Below are 16,992 nucleotides of genomic sequence, written 5' to 3'. Positions count from 1 at the left end.
GGTTTAGAAAATATAATTCATATATCGAAAAAAAAATTAGTTATTTTTATGGCGTGTGGTGAATAACAATAGGCTGCTTACAGAGGGTTATTCCAATACATTGCTAACATTTATTATGACTTATGATTCAATATACCTTTTGATTAATACCCTTTCTTGTATAAATCGATCGTTGTTCAATCGAAGCACTTCTTGTAAGATTTCTTTTACAAAGACAAATCTCGTCAATCGAAGAACAGTATTGTCAGATATTAGAATTTCTCTTGTCTTTCATTTACATTATACCCACGCGGACCAGCAGATAGTTTAAACTATCTCTCGCCAAACCACAGAACTCATGCTTTCAACTGCACACGTGTATACATCTGTGTAAGCTTGTATTTGAAATGTCGATAGAAAAAATATCAAAAGCCTTTTTATCAATGATGGTGCATAAAAATTAGTACTGATACTATAATTATGTATTGCTACCAGACATGTACATACACTATTGATTACTTATCGATTCTAATGATTGCACTTCGCTATCTGTAATCCAATAATCGATTTCCTTTCTGTGCGCTATGCAATTTTTTTACCTTTATTTCTCTTGTGTTGTCCTGTGCTATCTGATGTAGAAAACTCATCAACTCAGTGTCCAATGAAGTGCTGTTCTGACATATTTTGTTAACCACCAGATAACAAAAAGAAATTAAGCGAAACCAGCAACTTATTTTCTCCCACCATTGTCAACATGAAAAATCAAATGAATGAGCGAAAACGAAAAAAAAAAAAGAAAGAAAATATTAAGAAACCAAGAAAAAGTAAAAAAAAAAATTTAAATTCTACGTTCATTGAACAAACTAGTTTTCCTCGTTATTCCCTTGCAACCAAACGACACACACAATCACCGAACTTTCTTACGCTATTATTCACTCCCCATCATTTTTCATATAAAATTCTCTTTCTTTCTAAAGGCAGGAAATTTGAGATGAAAAATCTCATATCAGATCCCTATGTTTGTGTTTGTATCAGAACTCTCCATTTTGGTTAGATTATCGTTCAAGAAAATAAGGACAGCTGTTGCAGGATATACTTAATTTGAATAGATGTTATTTTGTGGTGCAACCCTCCTTTATAGTTTTCCATTCTTCCACACTACTTTCCCTCTGTATATTTTCCATGTCTCTTCTTTCTACCTTCCTCTGACGAGTTGGCTGGAGTGTGTAGGTCACAAGTGAAAACTGCGTAGATGGATGGTCGCCGAAGCAGCAGAGTAAAGAGGCGAGATGTAAACAGCTTAATAGGGAACCGTCGCCATATTATATAAGGCTTATACTCGATCTTCATAAAGAGGGTTAACTGGAAAACAAATAAAAACAGAACATTAGAATAGAATGAAAAATGCAACTTCGCTTTATACAAAGATGCAAACATTAATTGCATCAAAATATGCATATGTAAGAATGATTTAAACAATAACATAAAAAAATATTCATAATAGTATTCATAAAAAGGCTTCAATTATAATTTTAAAATCGTTTTGCTTTAAATTTTGACCTAAAATATGTCTTAAGTTTATTGGATGTTATATTATTTCAGTAGTTTGCATATATCAGTCTGTATATAACTAAACGTAGATATTAATGGGTGTATGTGTATAGACACACACGCTCACGCATGCACCCAAACACACATACAAGGTGCCCATAAATTTTCTACAATATCAAAAATACAATTCTATATTTAAAAGATGAGGAATTATGTACATTATTTAAATTTGACGGATATATTGTTTTTTGTTTACACAACGTTTCGGTTATTATACCCTCCAGGCTTCATAAGGTGTCTTGGGGAAATTTCGAACCTGGGTTCTCATTCCTAAGGTATTTTTCGATGTTGTTGTTGTTGTTATTATTATTGTTGTTATTATTATTATTCAGGTCACTGCCTGGGATCGGACTCGGAATCTTGGAGTTAGTAGACCACGCTCTTAAACACTACGCCATATGCCCGTGGACAATTATGGTGTGAATTTTAGGGCTTATAAATTTAATATTTTTCTATCCTTCCTTAATACCGGTTCCCGTATGCTATTCGGTCTGCTTAGGAGGTTGTGTCCTAGCATATGTACTGCTGCTTTTAGTTTTCGTATTTTCCAGTGGTGTTCTCTGTCTATTATTTTAGCTTCATCTAACAGGGAGGGTCTCCATTGTTCCATACATGATCAGCTATCCCCGATTTTATCAATATCTCATCGTGTCGCAACTTTGCGATGTTCCTCTACACTTATTTTGAGGGGGCGGCATGTTTCGGCTTTGTATAACCTAACAGAGTTGAATGGGATGGACTACACGCAGGTTTTGGTCATATTCTCTTCTATTGGTGGTTTTACCCGAAGGAGATATTTGCGAAGTGTTGTATTACTCTTAAATACTGCCCCGATGTCATATGGGCCGCATATCTTTTGTATCTTTTAGGAGAGGCCTTTTACATAGGGTAGACAGACTTTAGACAATTTATTGGTTCCATCCTCTCTTTTACAGACAACTGACTCAACACTACAGTAAACTACCGCACATGTACGGTATACATTAGATTCACAAGGGTGGTATTCCATTAAGACCTATAGTGAGCTGTAGAGGCTCAACATGTCACCCACTCAGCCACTTCCTAGTGGTTATAATCCGTCCATTATCTGGGGAAAACATTGATCGTATAAGACAAGCCTTTGCTAGTTCTTCTATATTGTTCATACGTACTGCTACCAAACAGCTACTGCTACCACTTTCGACATTGATTGTACGCTTACAAGCACTCGAATAAAAAGATAAACCAAGACGAAATGAGTTTGCAGTTTACATGCTGGAACGAATTTCTGTTGATGCAATATTCCTCACCTGAGTTCATTTTAGTGATGAAGCAACCTTTCATATTTCACACATAATATGAAGAACACTCCCATGTGACTAGGGAAGTAGCCCGACGTGGACAAAAGGTGAATGTCTGGTGTAGGATGATGCGCAATCGAATCCTTGGTCCATTTTACTTCACAGAGTGATCAAGCTCTGAAAATGCTTACCTTGATCTTTTGACCGACTATGTGACCCCACAACTGGATGATCTTCAACCAGCCATCATTTTCAAAGAGGATGGGGCCCCACCACATTGGGGAATGCATGCTCGTGGGCTCCTAAATTAAACACTACTAGACCAGGGGATTCGAAGAGATGGTCCAATTCCATAGCCATATCATTCCCCGAATATCACTGGATTTTTTTCTATGGGGTTATGCTAAAGACATCGTGTATCGAACAAACGGTTATGCTAAAGACATCGTGTACCGAAAAAACGAGATATCAACGGCCTAAAGGAAAGGATCACTGATGCCATTGCCACCATTGTTAAGGCTATGCTACAAGGAACATGGCTAGAAATTCATTACCGTCTTGGTGTGCTTCGTGCAATTAATGGTGTCCATAGAGAGATGTATTAAATGAAGAAACAAAACATTTAAAATCTCATTTTGTAAAAATTTCCACACATTTATCTATTTATTTGCCTTCGTAATAAATTCTTGAAATTGTAAAGAGGCTTTATGGATGCCCTATATATATAAATATATTTACAAATCGATGCAGTAGTCACATGTGTAGGTCTATTTGAAGGCGTTTATATATATATATATATATATATATATATATATATATATATATATATATATATACTTTGTTTAAAAGCAGCAGAAACTTAACAAAAGCTGTTACTCGGAGTTTCACGTTCCCGTTCGTCGGACAGTTTTGTTAAAATATGTGTTTACGCAGGTATATATATATATATATATATATATATATATATATATATATATATAAAGGAATTAAAAGTAATGCTATGCTACTTTGTAATAATACTTATTACATACACACACACATTTACACACACATACACACACACACATACACACATAAATTTATCATTCATGTATGTGTGTGTGCTTACGTACACCATTAAAATCGTCCTAAGTTAATTCTTAGGTACCAGCAAGAAAAACTACAGAATTTTAAGTATCGGTAATTGAAATTTACTTCTCAAACTTTCGGCACCTCTGGCTCAGCTTCTGCACTATCATATAATAAAACATGAAAGCGGGGTTATGGATGCTGATTTTATAAGCTTCTGTATTTCGTATATCTTATTTTAGGTACATTTCTCAAATTGTATGCGCCAACACACTGTCATTGATTCATGATACCGCTTCCTATGCACACACACACACACACAAACACACACAGAAACACACACACACGCACCCAAACACACACACACACACACACATAGATAAATATATATATATATATCTGTGTGTGCATATGTATAATTATATGTATATATATTATATACAAATATATTATATATATATGTGTGTGTATATATGTATATATAGATATTTATATTTACATATATATTATACATAAATATATTATATATATATATATGTATATATATACACATATAAGTAGACATATATTATACATAAATATATTATATATATATATGTATATATATACACATATATGTCGATATATATTATACATAAATATATAAATGAATACATATATATATGCAAATATATGTAATATATCTATATACATATATGCATATATCAATATATATGTATATATTTATATATAATATATATATATACATATAAGTATATATATATATATATATATATCCATACACACAAATATATATAAACACACACATACATATACACATATGCATATGTATGTTTGTATATATTTATCTATGTATAAATGCATATACACACGCATATATATCATGTCAAATCTGATTACCTTAACATGCAAGGAGGTACGCGCTAAAGTTACAAACCAAGCTTATATTAATTGTATTAGGTGCTTACGATGTCGTGACCTGATACAAAATTTCAGCTGAGCTGAGTAGATTTGGCAACGTGAAATGAAATGAAGTGCCCTGCTGAAGGATGCAATGCACTAACCACTTCCGTAATGTAACTACGGCATGATAATAATTTATTTATGCATGAAACATTCCTGTATTACAGTAGATGGTGTACTTATTTCCATAGAACCCATGTTGATTGTGACTTCGAAGAGTTCATTTCTGTGATGGAACGTGTATATAACCGTTCAATCGCATGCATCTCTATATAAAGCTGAAGTTGTATGTGTATGGCAGGTTTGGTAGCCTTCAACTAACACTATCTCCTCCGAGACCCAGCGCCGCAAGTTGACCAAAATTAAGAGTATGATAGAAGAAGGCTTGCTCTTCTTTTCGTAAAAGAAAACATTCAAATCCGATAATGTTAACACCAAAAAGTATTGAAAATCCCTATTTTTTACGATATTTTGACTGTTGTGTCGTAATTTTTCGGTGTATTTCAACCGGAAAAATGTTCAGAGAATAACAAGCTATATAATGCAAAATTTTTACTTTTTAAAAATTCCAATTCTAAAGTGTCGAAAACAAAATCCGAGCAACGCCGGGCGATACTGCTAGTATCTGATACATACATTCAATGAGACTGAGTACACGTGCATGCATACATGTGCACGTGTGCGTGTCTGTGTATGCATGTATGTTAGCTCGTACTTACGATTGCATATATGAATTGCTGCAATGTGTTCATAGAACAAACTAACGTACCAGACGGAAAATAATAGACAGAGTTTCATTGTAATTGATACTTTTGGGAAGCAGTATTTATTAAACGAAAATATACCCCATATGCATTTATTACTGAAAGGTATATTTATATATAAATAAGTACTTACTTTATATAAACAACCGTTGATATTAATATGTTTACATTTTCATACACCAATTAAGTTCTATATTTGTATCAATATTCATGCCCTGCAATCCACACCGTTATTGCTTTTTAATAATAATGTTAAAGCTGATATTTATAGGTCTCTTGTGCAAAAATACTTTTAAATTGTTGCGAAATGGCAGAAATGTCAGTGTGCTTAGCTATACGTTCTATTCATTTGCGTTCGGTTAAATTTCAAATTTCATCTCCACCGGTGTAGTGATCGACTTTCATGTACGAGAGATCAATACCTCTGAGTGTGTGTGTGTGTATGTGCGTGTGTGTGTGTATGAGTGTGTATGTGTGTGTGTGTGTGTGTGCTTCCTTGTGTGTTTTGTGATTCAGTGTATTCTCCTACTTTTATACACGTTTAAAACGTTGTGCCAAAGTAAAACACAATATTTTATCCCAAGAAAATGGCAAATGTAGTAGAGTGTAAACCTAGAAGTAAGTTGAGACATCTGAAATCACGTTGTCGTAGGTACACAGTTAAAATTTGTGGAAAGCTTAAACGTCATTGAGAACCATTCACCTTCTCTTTAAATGTAAAATATTTGACTCCATATAACGCAATACGAATTTTTATATTACACAAAATAGGGAACATAGGAGGATAACAAGTAACCTGGGGATCAGCTTTTATAGTGAAATTTATTTGTTAGATTGTAGTCACCATTCACTGAAGTTACAATATTTTCTATCTTCAATAAAAAGAACAATATCACAAATGAAAATAAAAAAATTTCCAAGAATAAAATGATGTGATAATGTGCATTCGTGCATCTTTACAAATACTCAGGGACATTTGACACTAATAAATTATTCCTTGTAAATTGTTTAAAAATAATGAATTAGTGACAGGTATACATCTCTCTGAAATGCACCAACACAAGTCATTCGAGAGTTTCATCGTTGTAGCTCTATATGATACAACAGATGGCTATTTCGCAAGCAAAGGACGACCTGCAGTGTTACAAAAATGGATTGCACACTGGTTAATGTCGTTTGAAATATAGTTTGAATAAATAATGAACAGGTTATACTTTGATCATAGTTTGCACGTTCAGCACCAACATACAATCAGAGAAGAATAAAAATGAATTAGCTCACCACAAAACTAACCTACACCTTATTATCTAAGAAGCACAGATTAAATAAAATTTCAAATAGATTTGTATTTACATAGAAGCATATTATGGGAAAGAAAAAACTAAATATTTCCTACCATTAGTTCAGACATTTTCAACACTGATGATATGACAAAATTTACATTTATATCATAGTACATCAAGAAACTTTCCAATTATGTTATAAACTCAGTTCCCAGAGTTTAAAGAAATAACAACCAACAGAAGTTATATAGAATTAAGAGGAATTAGTGTTTGAATGTAATATACGTTGTACACTAACGAAACCAAAATCTGCTAACCGTTCCTGCTTAATTCCGGCAGCTAATCAATTGAAGCAGATGCGACACTAATCAATATTTATATTAATCAATTATTTAGTATAATTCTTAATTTATAACTTTCTTTTACACTCTTCAGATAATAAAATATATTTGTGTATGTGTGTGTATATGTATATATATATGTATATATCACATATGTACACACACTCACACACACACACATATATATATATGTAAATATATATATATATATATATATATATATATATATATATGTGTGTGTAAATATATATATATATATATATATTATATATATATATATGTATATCTACAAGTATATGGATGTGTATATATATATATATATATATCTACAAGTATATGGATGTATATATGTAAGTATATATATTCATAAATGGCTACACAAACACACACACACGCACATATGTGTGCGTATGGTTTGAAACAAATTCACAAGTCTATAATTTTATATTATTTCTCCATTCAAATTATTTTTCGAGAGTTCTGCTATACGAGAGCTATATTTCCATTTATTATGTACATAGAATAAATAATAATATAAACATTTTTCATCTTATGTCTGACTTAATATGATCTATGTGACCATCCATCGATAAAGGGAAAAAAACATGACGCGCTTTCCTAAAAAAGACAAGCAATGAAAGAAAGGAATAGAGGCAGCGGAGGGGGAAATATGCTGAGACAGAGAGAATGGTACAAGGAGAATAGAGAAAAGAAAGCTTCTAGCACAGCTAAGTAATGAGGGTTTAATCAAAATTAGGAGAAATCATAAAGATTTTACGTAATGCGCAAAAGTCTAAAAAATCTTTTTTAGAATTTATTAGGTTACAAGCATTTATGATATGTAATTTATCTAATGGAAAGCGTTAATAGCCAGCATAACGTAGGTTGAAATTGTCTGTCGTCATGGAAATCAGTGATGGCGGACTTAGAAATAACAGCTGGACATGCTAGAAATAACAGCCAAATCTTCCTTAAACTTGACTGTAAGGCTTTAAACACAACAAGGACGATTCACTATGCCGCAGCATCATTTATTTTCTCGCTTGAACCAGATACATGGGGTTTCTGCTTGTTGAGCAATATTAATAACATCAATATTGATAACATCAGTCTTTTATTTTTAAGTCACGACCTTAAAATCATAGAGTATATGTGGCACAATGTTCATCCCTTTCGTTTCTTTTTCAGACGTTGTAGTGTTGTTTAAGGTAAATTTGGTGCTATTTCTAACGGGTTTATTGACGACGTAAAGGCTTCATGTATACTGTTGCCAAGAGAGCAGAGATTCATGACTTCCGGTATATTAGGCAATCGAAACTTCCCTTAACCTAGATTATATAATTTTTAATGTTTGTGACTGTTACCTCAATAAATTTTAGAAAAAATATCAGTGATTCTCGTTATCAGCATGCAAAAATTAAATAACCTGCTGCAATTTTGTGAAATTTCATAAGGTTGGAAGAAATTTAACATAACTCTATTTGTATATATCACGTTTAATCAAACTGTCACAGTATACATGGCGTAGAAGTATGATGTAATATTTTAGAAATTAACAATATGTGGAAATATCACAAAGAAAAACAATGACTTAATATTAAAGCATAATTTTTTATTGTCTTTCACTAATCTATCACGATGTAACTGATTTAATTCCACAATGCAATCTTAGCTCAAATTATTTGACAAATACGCAACTGAAATTAATAAATGCCTATAGGTGAATAGGTAGACTTGTGTTTGTGTGTGTTTGTTTGTACGTTTGCATGTGCGCACGTAAACATTTCCTCTACCTCTTTTGAAAGATAAAATTCAGACAGCCTTGATTGCTTGGGATTGGCGCTAGATAGGTTCACTCAACTGTGACAGCTTTATATTACGCCGATAACCATTATCGCATGACACTAAAGAACGGATGAAGCGGATACTAATTTGTGTCATGTTCTCTCTATAAAAACAAGACTGCACTTATGAACACCAATCAGTTGCAGCATAGCTCCACGTCTTTCTACCTCGACTTTTGAAAAGCAGAGAAGACTGTAAAACTGGTTATATCTTAAAAAACTTTCTAATAAAAAAAATGAACGAATCCCAGTGCCTTTTCAACTTCTTTACATACATACATATATACCCTTTACTCTTTTACTTGTTTCAGTCATGTGACTGTGGCCATGCTGGAGCACCGCCTTTAGTCGAGCAAAGCAATCCCATGACTTATTCTTTGTAAGCCTAGTACTTATTCTATCGGTCTCTTTTGCCGAACCGCTAATTTACGGGGACGTAAACACACCAGCATCGGTTGTCCAGCGATGTTGGGGGGACAAACACAGAGACACAAATACACACACACATATACATATATACGATGGGCTTCTTTCAGTTTCCGTCTACCAAATCCATTCACAAAGCTTTGGTAAGCCCGAGGCTATAGTAGAAGGCACTTGCCCGAGATGCCACGCAGTGGGACTGAACCCGGAACCATGTGGTTCGTAAGCAAGCTACTTACCACACAGCCACTCCTACATACATACACACATACATACATACATGCATGCCATTCTGATGACTATTTGGACTACCTAATTCTTGGATTTCCGAAAACACAGGAATAACCTACCGTTGGATTACGCTATCCTTTGAATTTCTTCGGAGTACATATTTTGTACCATTTATTATATATATATACCTGTGTGTGTGTGTGTAAAAATCCGTGTGTTCCTGTGTGCGTGGGGGTTATGTTCAGTATGCAAATAAAACAAAATTTTATGCTTAAGATCGTATACAATTAATATTTCTATATAGGTTAATGATGACAAATATAAATATTTATCAAATAGAAAGTGCGATGGTCTTTAAACTTGAAACAATTGTTAGATCTTTTTCTCCCGGAAATAATTTTAAATCCATTGCTTCAATCAAAAGTTCTTATGTTTTTCGCTGATAAATATAATTTCAAATATTGTTGGATGCAAATAATAATTAAAATTAGTTGTATTTTAGGAAACGGAATGATGTGCGTAAAGTCTAATCTTACTGTGAATAGCGAAAACATTAAGTCGAAATTATTGGGTTGTCCGGAAAGTTCGTGCCGATTTACAGTAGCTTACATTTCGACTTATTTTAGAATATGGTTGAGTCCATAAAATAGTATTTAACTACACCTCCATTTGGAGCACAGTTTAAGCTATCTTTTCGTGGAAGAAGATTTATGTTCCTATAACCTGTGTTAATTCTGTAACCCTTTAAAATGGAAGATAAGAAAGTTCATTTTCGGCACTTGATGCTTTGGGAACCAGACAAAAATTGCTGCAGCTCGGCTGGGATGTGTAACCCCACCCTCCATATTCACCAGATATTGCTCCTTTGGATTTCCACTTGTTCAGGTCTCTGCAGAATAGTCTTGATGGTAAAAGTCTTAATTCCTTGGATGACGTAAAAAAGATGCCTTGATGAATTCTTTGCCATGAAACAACCTCAGTTCTTGGAAGAGGGTATTTTCAAGTTAAAGGAAAGATGGAGACGCATTGTGCAACAAAATGGTTCATATTTATTTGATTAAAAATGTAATGGCAAGTATTTATTGACCTTTTTCTTTCCTTTAAAAATCGCCACGAACTTTCCGGACAACCCAATATATATTTAAGATAATGTGTGATAAGATGTCAGTAATTGATCTAAGGTGAGCGATTAAATAATTCGTAATTAATAGCTGTAAAATTCGATAAAGTCATAAATTAAAAATTGTGAGTGCTTCTTATTCTGAGACGCAGAAATGTTTCGCCTTATCTAATATAGTATTTTATAAATAAGTAGAACTTTGTTATATAATCAAATTTGGTAGTAATAATTATACATGCGCAGGTGCAGTTGTGTGTGTCGAAACTCCTTTCCCACCATATGGTTCTGGGATCAGTCTCAGTTGCTATAGCCCCCACGGATCGACCAAAGTCTTTTGAGTATATTTGGTAGACGGAAATGAAAGAAGCTCGTTGTATACAAACACACACACACATGAATGTATGTATGTGTGTGTATGTATATGTGCAGATTTATATGTTTTGCTTTGCACATAGTTGCATATCTAGGCATGCTCATATATATTAAAATGCTAAACTTCTGGAAAGTTTTCAGATTTTTACAGTTCCAGTGATGAATTGGATATGTAATCTTCGGATTAGCTTTCTCCTTTCTGGTTTTGAGAAGCCTGATTTCTCAAAATTGGTATTTAGGCAGTGTACTGCATATCCCCGGAACCAAATAATTATAGGTATAAACATGAACATGTAATCTGGATAGAGTAACTGCAAATTTGTCAATAGTTCGGCCTAGGTGTTCTCTTTCTCACTGGTCTTCAGCTTTATGTTAACATCCGGTGGGCAGCTAATTTCCACAACTGTACACAGTTTCTCTTCATCCCAAATCCTTACATCAGGCCTGTTGTGCTTACATTTTATTGAGGTCTTCACTGGGACATTCCACCAATACTCCTTTTTGTCATGAGTGGTTATGGCTTCTACCATGCTGTGGGTTGTTATTTCTTTGTCCTCTAGGTTATCGTTCTGACGGATTTCGTTATAGAGCGTCCTAACTACAACATCATGTCTCATTGGTAGATTAAACCGTGATGACATTTTCGGCAAAATGCTTATGATGTGGGTGATATCTTCGGTGTTGACTCCACAACGTCTGCATCGCTTGTCACATTTTACTCAGTTTTCCTGCATCTCTGTCCCTTTTGTTCCTCAGGTATTTTGTTGTATGCATACAAATATATGCCTTTGCTTGTCCTCCACTACCACTTGTCAAAGTGTTGATTTATTTACGTTCCCGTAACCTAAAAGTTCAGTATCCGACAGAAAGAGAAATTGCTTTTCAGAAAAGCAGTACTTTGTCGAATTATTCGAGGCAGTGTCCCAGCATGTCTGCCGTCTAATGACTGAAAAAAAAAAAACAAAAACAAAAAAAAGACATAACAAAGATATATATTGATTTTATAGAGCCAACAGCGTCCGTCTTCAATTATATATTGCTCAAGTGTGGCAGTTGTGATCCTTCCGTCTTCGTTTTCATTGTGTGTCCTGTATATTTAGTAGGTAAGATGCATTTAGATGCTCGTATTATTTTGTAGAGTAGATAAATATACAATGCTTCGAGCGCTATGATATAATTGAAACTATTGTGTAGTACCATTAAGGATATCTGAATATGTGTATGCGTGTCATCCTCCTTATAAACAGACTTGCACAAATATATATACGTACAGAGAGAGAGAGAGGGGGGGTTGGAGTAAAAGACCAGATAGAGGTGCTCTTGCTGTTCTCAAGTCAAGTAGCACAGGCCACAGGAATTCTCGAGGATCTATTTCACTGTTTTAAGTTTTGTTCTCTGAAATTCTTTTGAAACTCGACATAAATACTTTCTGTGAATGCTTAATATTTTAACTACGTAATTTTCCATTTAGAAACGGAAACAAGTGTCCATCTGGCTTAAACACACTCAGAAATACACACAGACACACACACACACACACACACACATAAATAAAGGACTTTTCCAGCTTCTCAATATAGATTATTGGAAAATATGCCCATACATTTTCACATAAATAATAATCTGAAGGGATTTGATATCTGCATATTCGATATTGTCTTACAAACAAATGCTTTTTTTTTTTGTTCCCTTAACTTTCAAGTACTTAAGAAAAACACTTCTCAGTATCGTACTGCATTCATCTATTTCGACACATAAGCATCAAAATATCTCACCAGAATAATATTAACTAGGGAGAAAAATATAACACTATCAACAACAATAATAATTCTTTCTATCATAAGCACAAGGCCTGAAATTTGAGCCGGAGGGGTTAGTCGATTACATGGAAACCTATATGCGTTATTGTATTTACTTCGTCGACCTCGAAACGATAAAATGCCAAGACACCCTCAGCAGAATTTGAACTTCGAAACATAAAGCCGAAAGAAATGTCGCTAAATATTTTTTTCTGGCGAGATAGTGATTCTGCCAACTCGTAGCCTTGATAATTATGGGTGATCCTTCGGTTTAACTTGACAAAACAATAACAAGACCTCGCTTGTTTCCGTGACAACACGACATTCACTTCGGATATCTTCGTGACCTCCGTGGCAGCTTCTGTGATAGCTACTAAAATGGGAGGAGAAGAAAGCTAATGGGTTGTGTGTGTGTGTGTGTGTGTGTTGTCGAGTTTAACCGAAGGATCACCTAATTATGATTTCAAATTTTGGCCTAAGACTAGCAATTTTGGGAGTACGTCGATTAGATTAACACCAGTGCTCAATTGGTACTTATTTTATCGGTCCGAAAAGGATGAAAAATAAAGTCAACCTCGGTAGAATATGAACTGTGAACGTAAAGACAGACGAAATGCTGCTAAGCATTTTGCCGGTTGTTTTAACGATTTTCCCCGATCACCGCCCTAATAATGTTAACGATAATAATAATGCTTTCTACTATCGTACTTGGTTAAAGAGTGCGACTAATAGGCTGGTCGATGCCTTGATAGATGTCTCCGTATTAGGAGACACCCATGTATCATATTTCAATGGCATTGTTGCCAAAATTGTCCTACATTTCAATAAGCGATCGGCAAGACGAATTGAAAACAAACGGAATAGATTTCAAATGCCTTTATTCTTATTAAAAAGCACTTCTAATAACTGCATTCAATTATTCATTTGTTTGGTACAGTTCAGTAGTAATAATAACAAAATGAACAACAACAGAAAAAACCACTACTTAACTGTAACCTTCATGAACTTGTGGCTGCCCATTCCATCAATGCTAGCACAGCTCATTCTTTTCATCTTTCATTTACTGTGCCTCCCCACTCCTCCGGTAACTGACGTATTTACTCACCAGCAACGTCAGCAATACCAACCTCGTTGCCGTCACCACCATCACCATCACAATCTTTTGTTTCTACTATCACTACTACTACTGTCTCCACAAGGAAGAATAAGTCTTTGTCAAACAAACAACACGTCTACCAACAGCACAGTTTCAATAAAACCAGCTAGAACAAGAGCTATGATATTACCTTCAACACGCAATCTATCTGGTCCCACACCATTTCCAAAATCAATAATTTCAAGAACATCCATAAATACACAATTTGTATACTCTCCACTCACGAATAAAGTAGAAACCCCAGATCTGTCGCTACTGTCAACACAAGTGAACATGCTTACTACGTGATTGCTTTTCCACCCACATCACATGTTATTTGTTCCTTCTCAAGCCATGCCTGGCTCATAAGGCCGGTTTCCCGGTTTCCTTGGCGTATAGGTTCCTCACCTGGACGGGACGCCGGTCCGTCGCAGGTGAGCTGCAAGATGCAGGAGGAAAGAGTGAGAGAAAGTTGTGGCGAAAGAGTCAGCAGAAGTTCGCCATTACCTTCTACCGGAGCCTCGTGGAGCTTACGTGCTTCGCTCAAAATCACACATATCGCCCGGTCTGTGATTCGAACCTGCGATCCCTCAACCGCGAGTTCACTAGGACATGTGCCTCCACACATCAGAAGTACTAGAGACATTATTCTAGTACTTACCATTTCCATGATTAATTCAGTTCTACTAAATTCGCTTTGCTGGTTAGGAGTAGAAAGAATACTCTCTCTTTTACTTGTTTCAGTCATTTGACTGCGGCCATGCTGGAGCACCACCTTTAGGGACTTATTCTTTGTAAGCCTAGTGCTTATTCTATCGGTCTCTTTTGCCGAACCGCTAAGTTATGGGGACGTAAACACACAAGCATCGGTTGTCAAGCGATATTGGGGGGACAAACACAGACACACAAATACACACATGCATACATAATACATATATATATATATATATATATATATATACACACATACGACGGGCTTCTTTCAGTTTCCGTCTACCAAATCCACTCACAAGTCTTTGGTCGGCCTGAAGCTATAGCAGAAGACACTTGCCCAAGGTGTCACGCAGCGGGACTGAACCCGTAGCCATGTGGTTGACAAGCAAGCTACTTACCACACAGTCACTCCTGCGCCTATATCTAGTTTTTTCATTCGCAAAATATGCAGTTTTTAAAAGACAGCAAGCAATCTGAAAATCAGCTATAATAATGTAACCTTCCAGTCTCATTGCTTTGAAGGTATGATGTATTGGAGCAAAAAATTTGGAGAAAAATGTTATAGAGGTTTAAAAATCGAAAAAAAAAAGATATATATTTTTAGCCAATAGCGCGATACAAATTTTCTGCGTTTAGCGGAGCGGTGTCTACTTTAAAGTTGTACCCTGTGAAATTTATAGTTTAGCGTCTATGAAATGACCTCTTATTTGTAGTTTTCTAAATAAACAAAAATACTTAATAAAATCAACATGTATCATCTTACTGTTTCTTTTGTCTCTTCATTGATTGTAAAGTTTTATTAGTTTTGTTTTAAGTTGCTATATTAATATATTTGTCTGCATGTGTTTACATTATGCGTATTTCAGTATTATGAATACCTGTCATGTATTTCTGTACATCATTAATATATAAGTGCATCATTGATATATAAGTCCCTGAAACGACAGAGTAAAACAGTTACCTTAGCATCCACAAAATTGCTAAATGTTCAGTGGATCAACCCATCTATAAAATGCACAAGAATATGAAGTCTTATATATGGAGAGCTGGGTTGCCGGTCAGCTAAGCCCAATATTCTTCTTCATCTTAGCTGAGAACTGTCGTAAAAACTTTCACTTAGTCGCTGTGGCGAAAGAGATTTTTCCACTGTTGAGGGGGGAGGGCGCAGGTTGAAGAAAAGAGGTATTGCTAATTTTGTCCACGATTCCCACATTACCAATTTTAAAGACATGATTTCTTTTGGTTACTGTGAGTCAGTGTCCATGTTCAACAAAGCCAACGACTTGTCAGCAATTGGGTTGTACAGATCTTCTCATGCACCTTTATTCTGCTTCTAAGATTATATTCAAGATGTTCAACTTTTCATCCAACAATTAAAATCTGGTAACATTAATGGTGGGTGTCTTCATTTTTCCCTTTATGCATTGGTCTTTGAATATTCTGAAAGCAAGAGATTCCATCTTAATCTTGAACAAAGCAGCAATTGAGGTGCTTTTCAAATTTATAAATGATTCATTTCCTGGTGAAGCAACTACTGGAGTCAATGAGTCCCCAAAATCGTGCCAACAATAGTTATATTACAGTCGAAACACCCACTGTCGATATTCTACGATTACATCCAAATCACTAATCCCTTGGCAAACGCTGACAACATAGAGATATATAAAGCGAACTGAAGTACAGTCACACATGTAGGTTGGTCCTTCACTCTGTTATACCAAAATAAAATTCATTTACCACCTTTTTACAGACACTTTCATTCACATATGTGCTAATCCCCCCATCACCTAATGAACCATTAACACAAATACATACTAACCTCTCTTATCATTAAAGTTCATGAGGTTGCTGACATCAAAATTAACAATATACTAGTAGAAAAATCAGTTCCTTGATCCGAACGAACATGCTTTCCGTGATGGCAGAAACTACCTAATTCAGCTCCTCCATGAATTTGATGGCATCCTAAATGTTCTTGGGGAGGAATGCAGTAAAAACGTTATTTATCTTGATTTCAGCCAAGCATTCGACACAGTGGGACACAGAATTTTGTCGAAGAGATTGT

At 34.9% G+C, this 16,992-nt stretch overlaps 1 protein-coding gene across 1 annotated transcript in view; it reads right to left on the bottom strand.

Annotated features, from left to right (window-relative positions):
• Positions 1 to 674: 674 nt before the first annotated feature.
• The window catches only part of LOC115214031 (carbonic anhydrase-related protein 10-like), a 613,696-nt gene continuing 597,378 nt past the window's right edge, over positions 675 to 16,992 (bottom strand). The window contains exon 10 of the mRNA XM_029783053.2: positions 675 to 1,341. Coding sequence (XP_029638913.1) covers positions 1,313 to 1,341 — 29 coding nt within the window. The 3' untranslated portion in view covers positions 675 to 1,312. The remainder of the gene's footprint in view (positions 1,342 to 16,992) is intronic.

Source organism: Octopus sinensis, linkage group LG7 (genome assembly GCF_006345805.1).
Source record: "Octopus sinensis linkage group LG7, ASM634580v1, whole genome shotgun sequence".
Taxonomy (NCBI): domain Eukaryota; kingdom Metazoa; phylum Mollusca; class Cephalopoda; order Octopoda; family Octopodidae; genus Octopus; species Octopus sinensis.
This window is presented reverse-complemented; position numbering and strand designations above follow the sequence as displayed.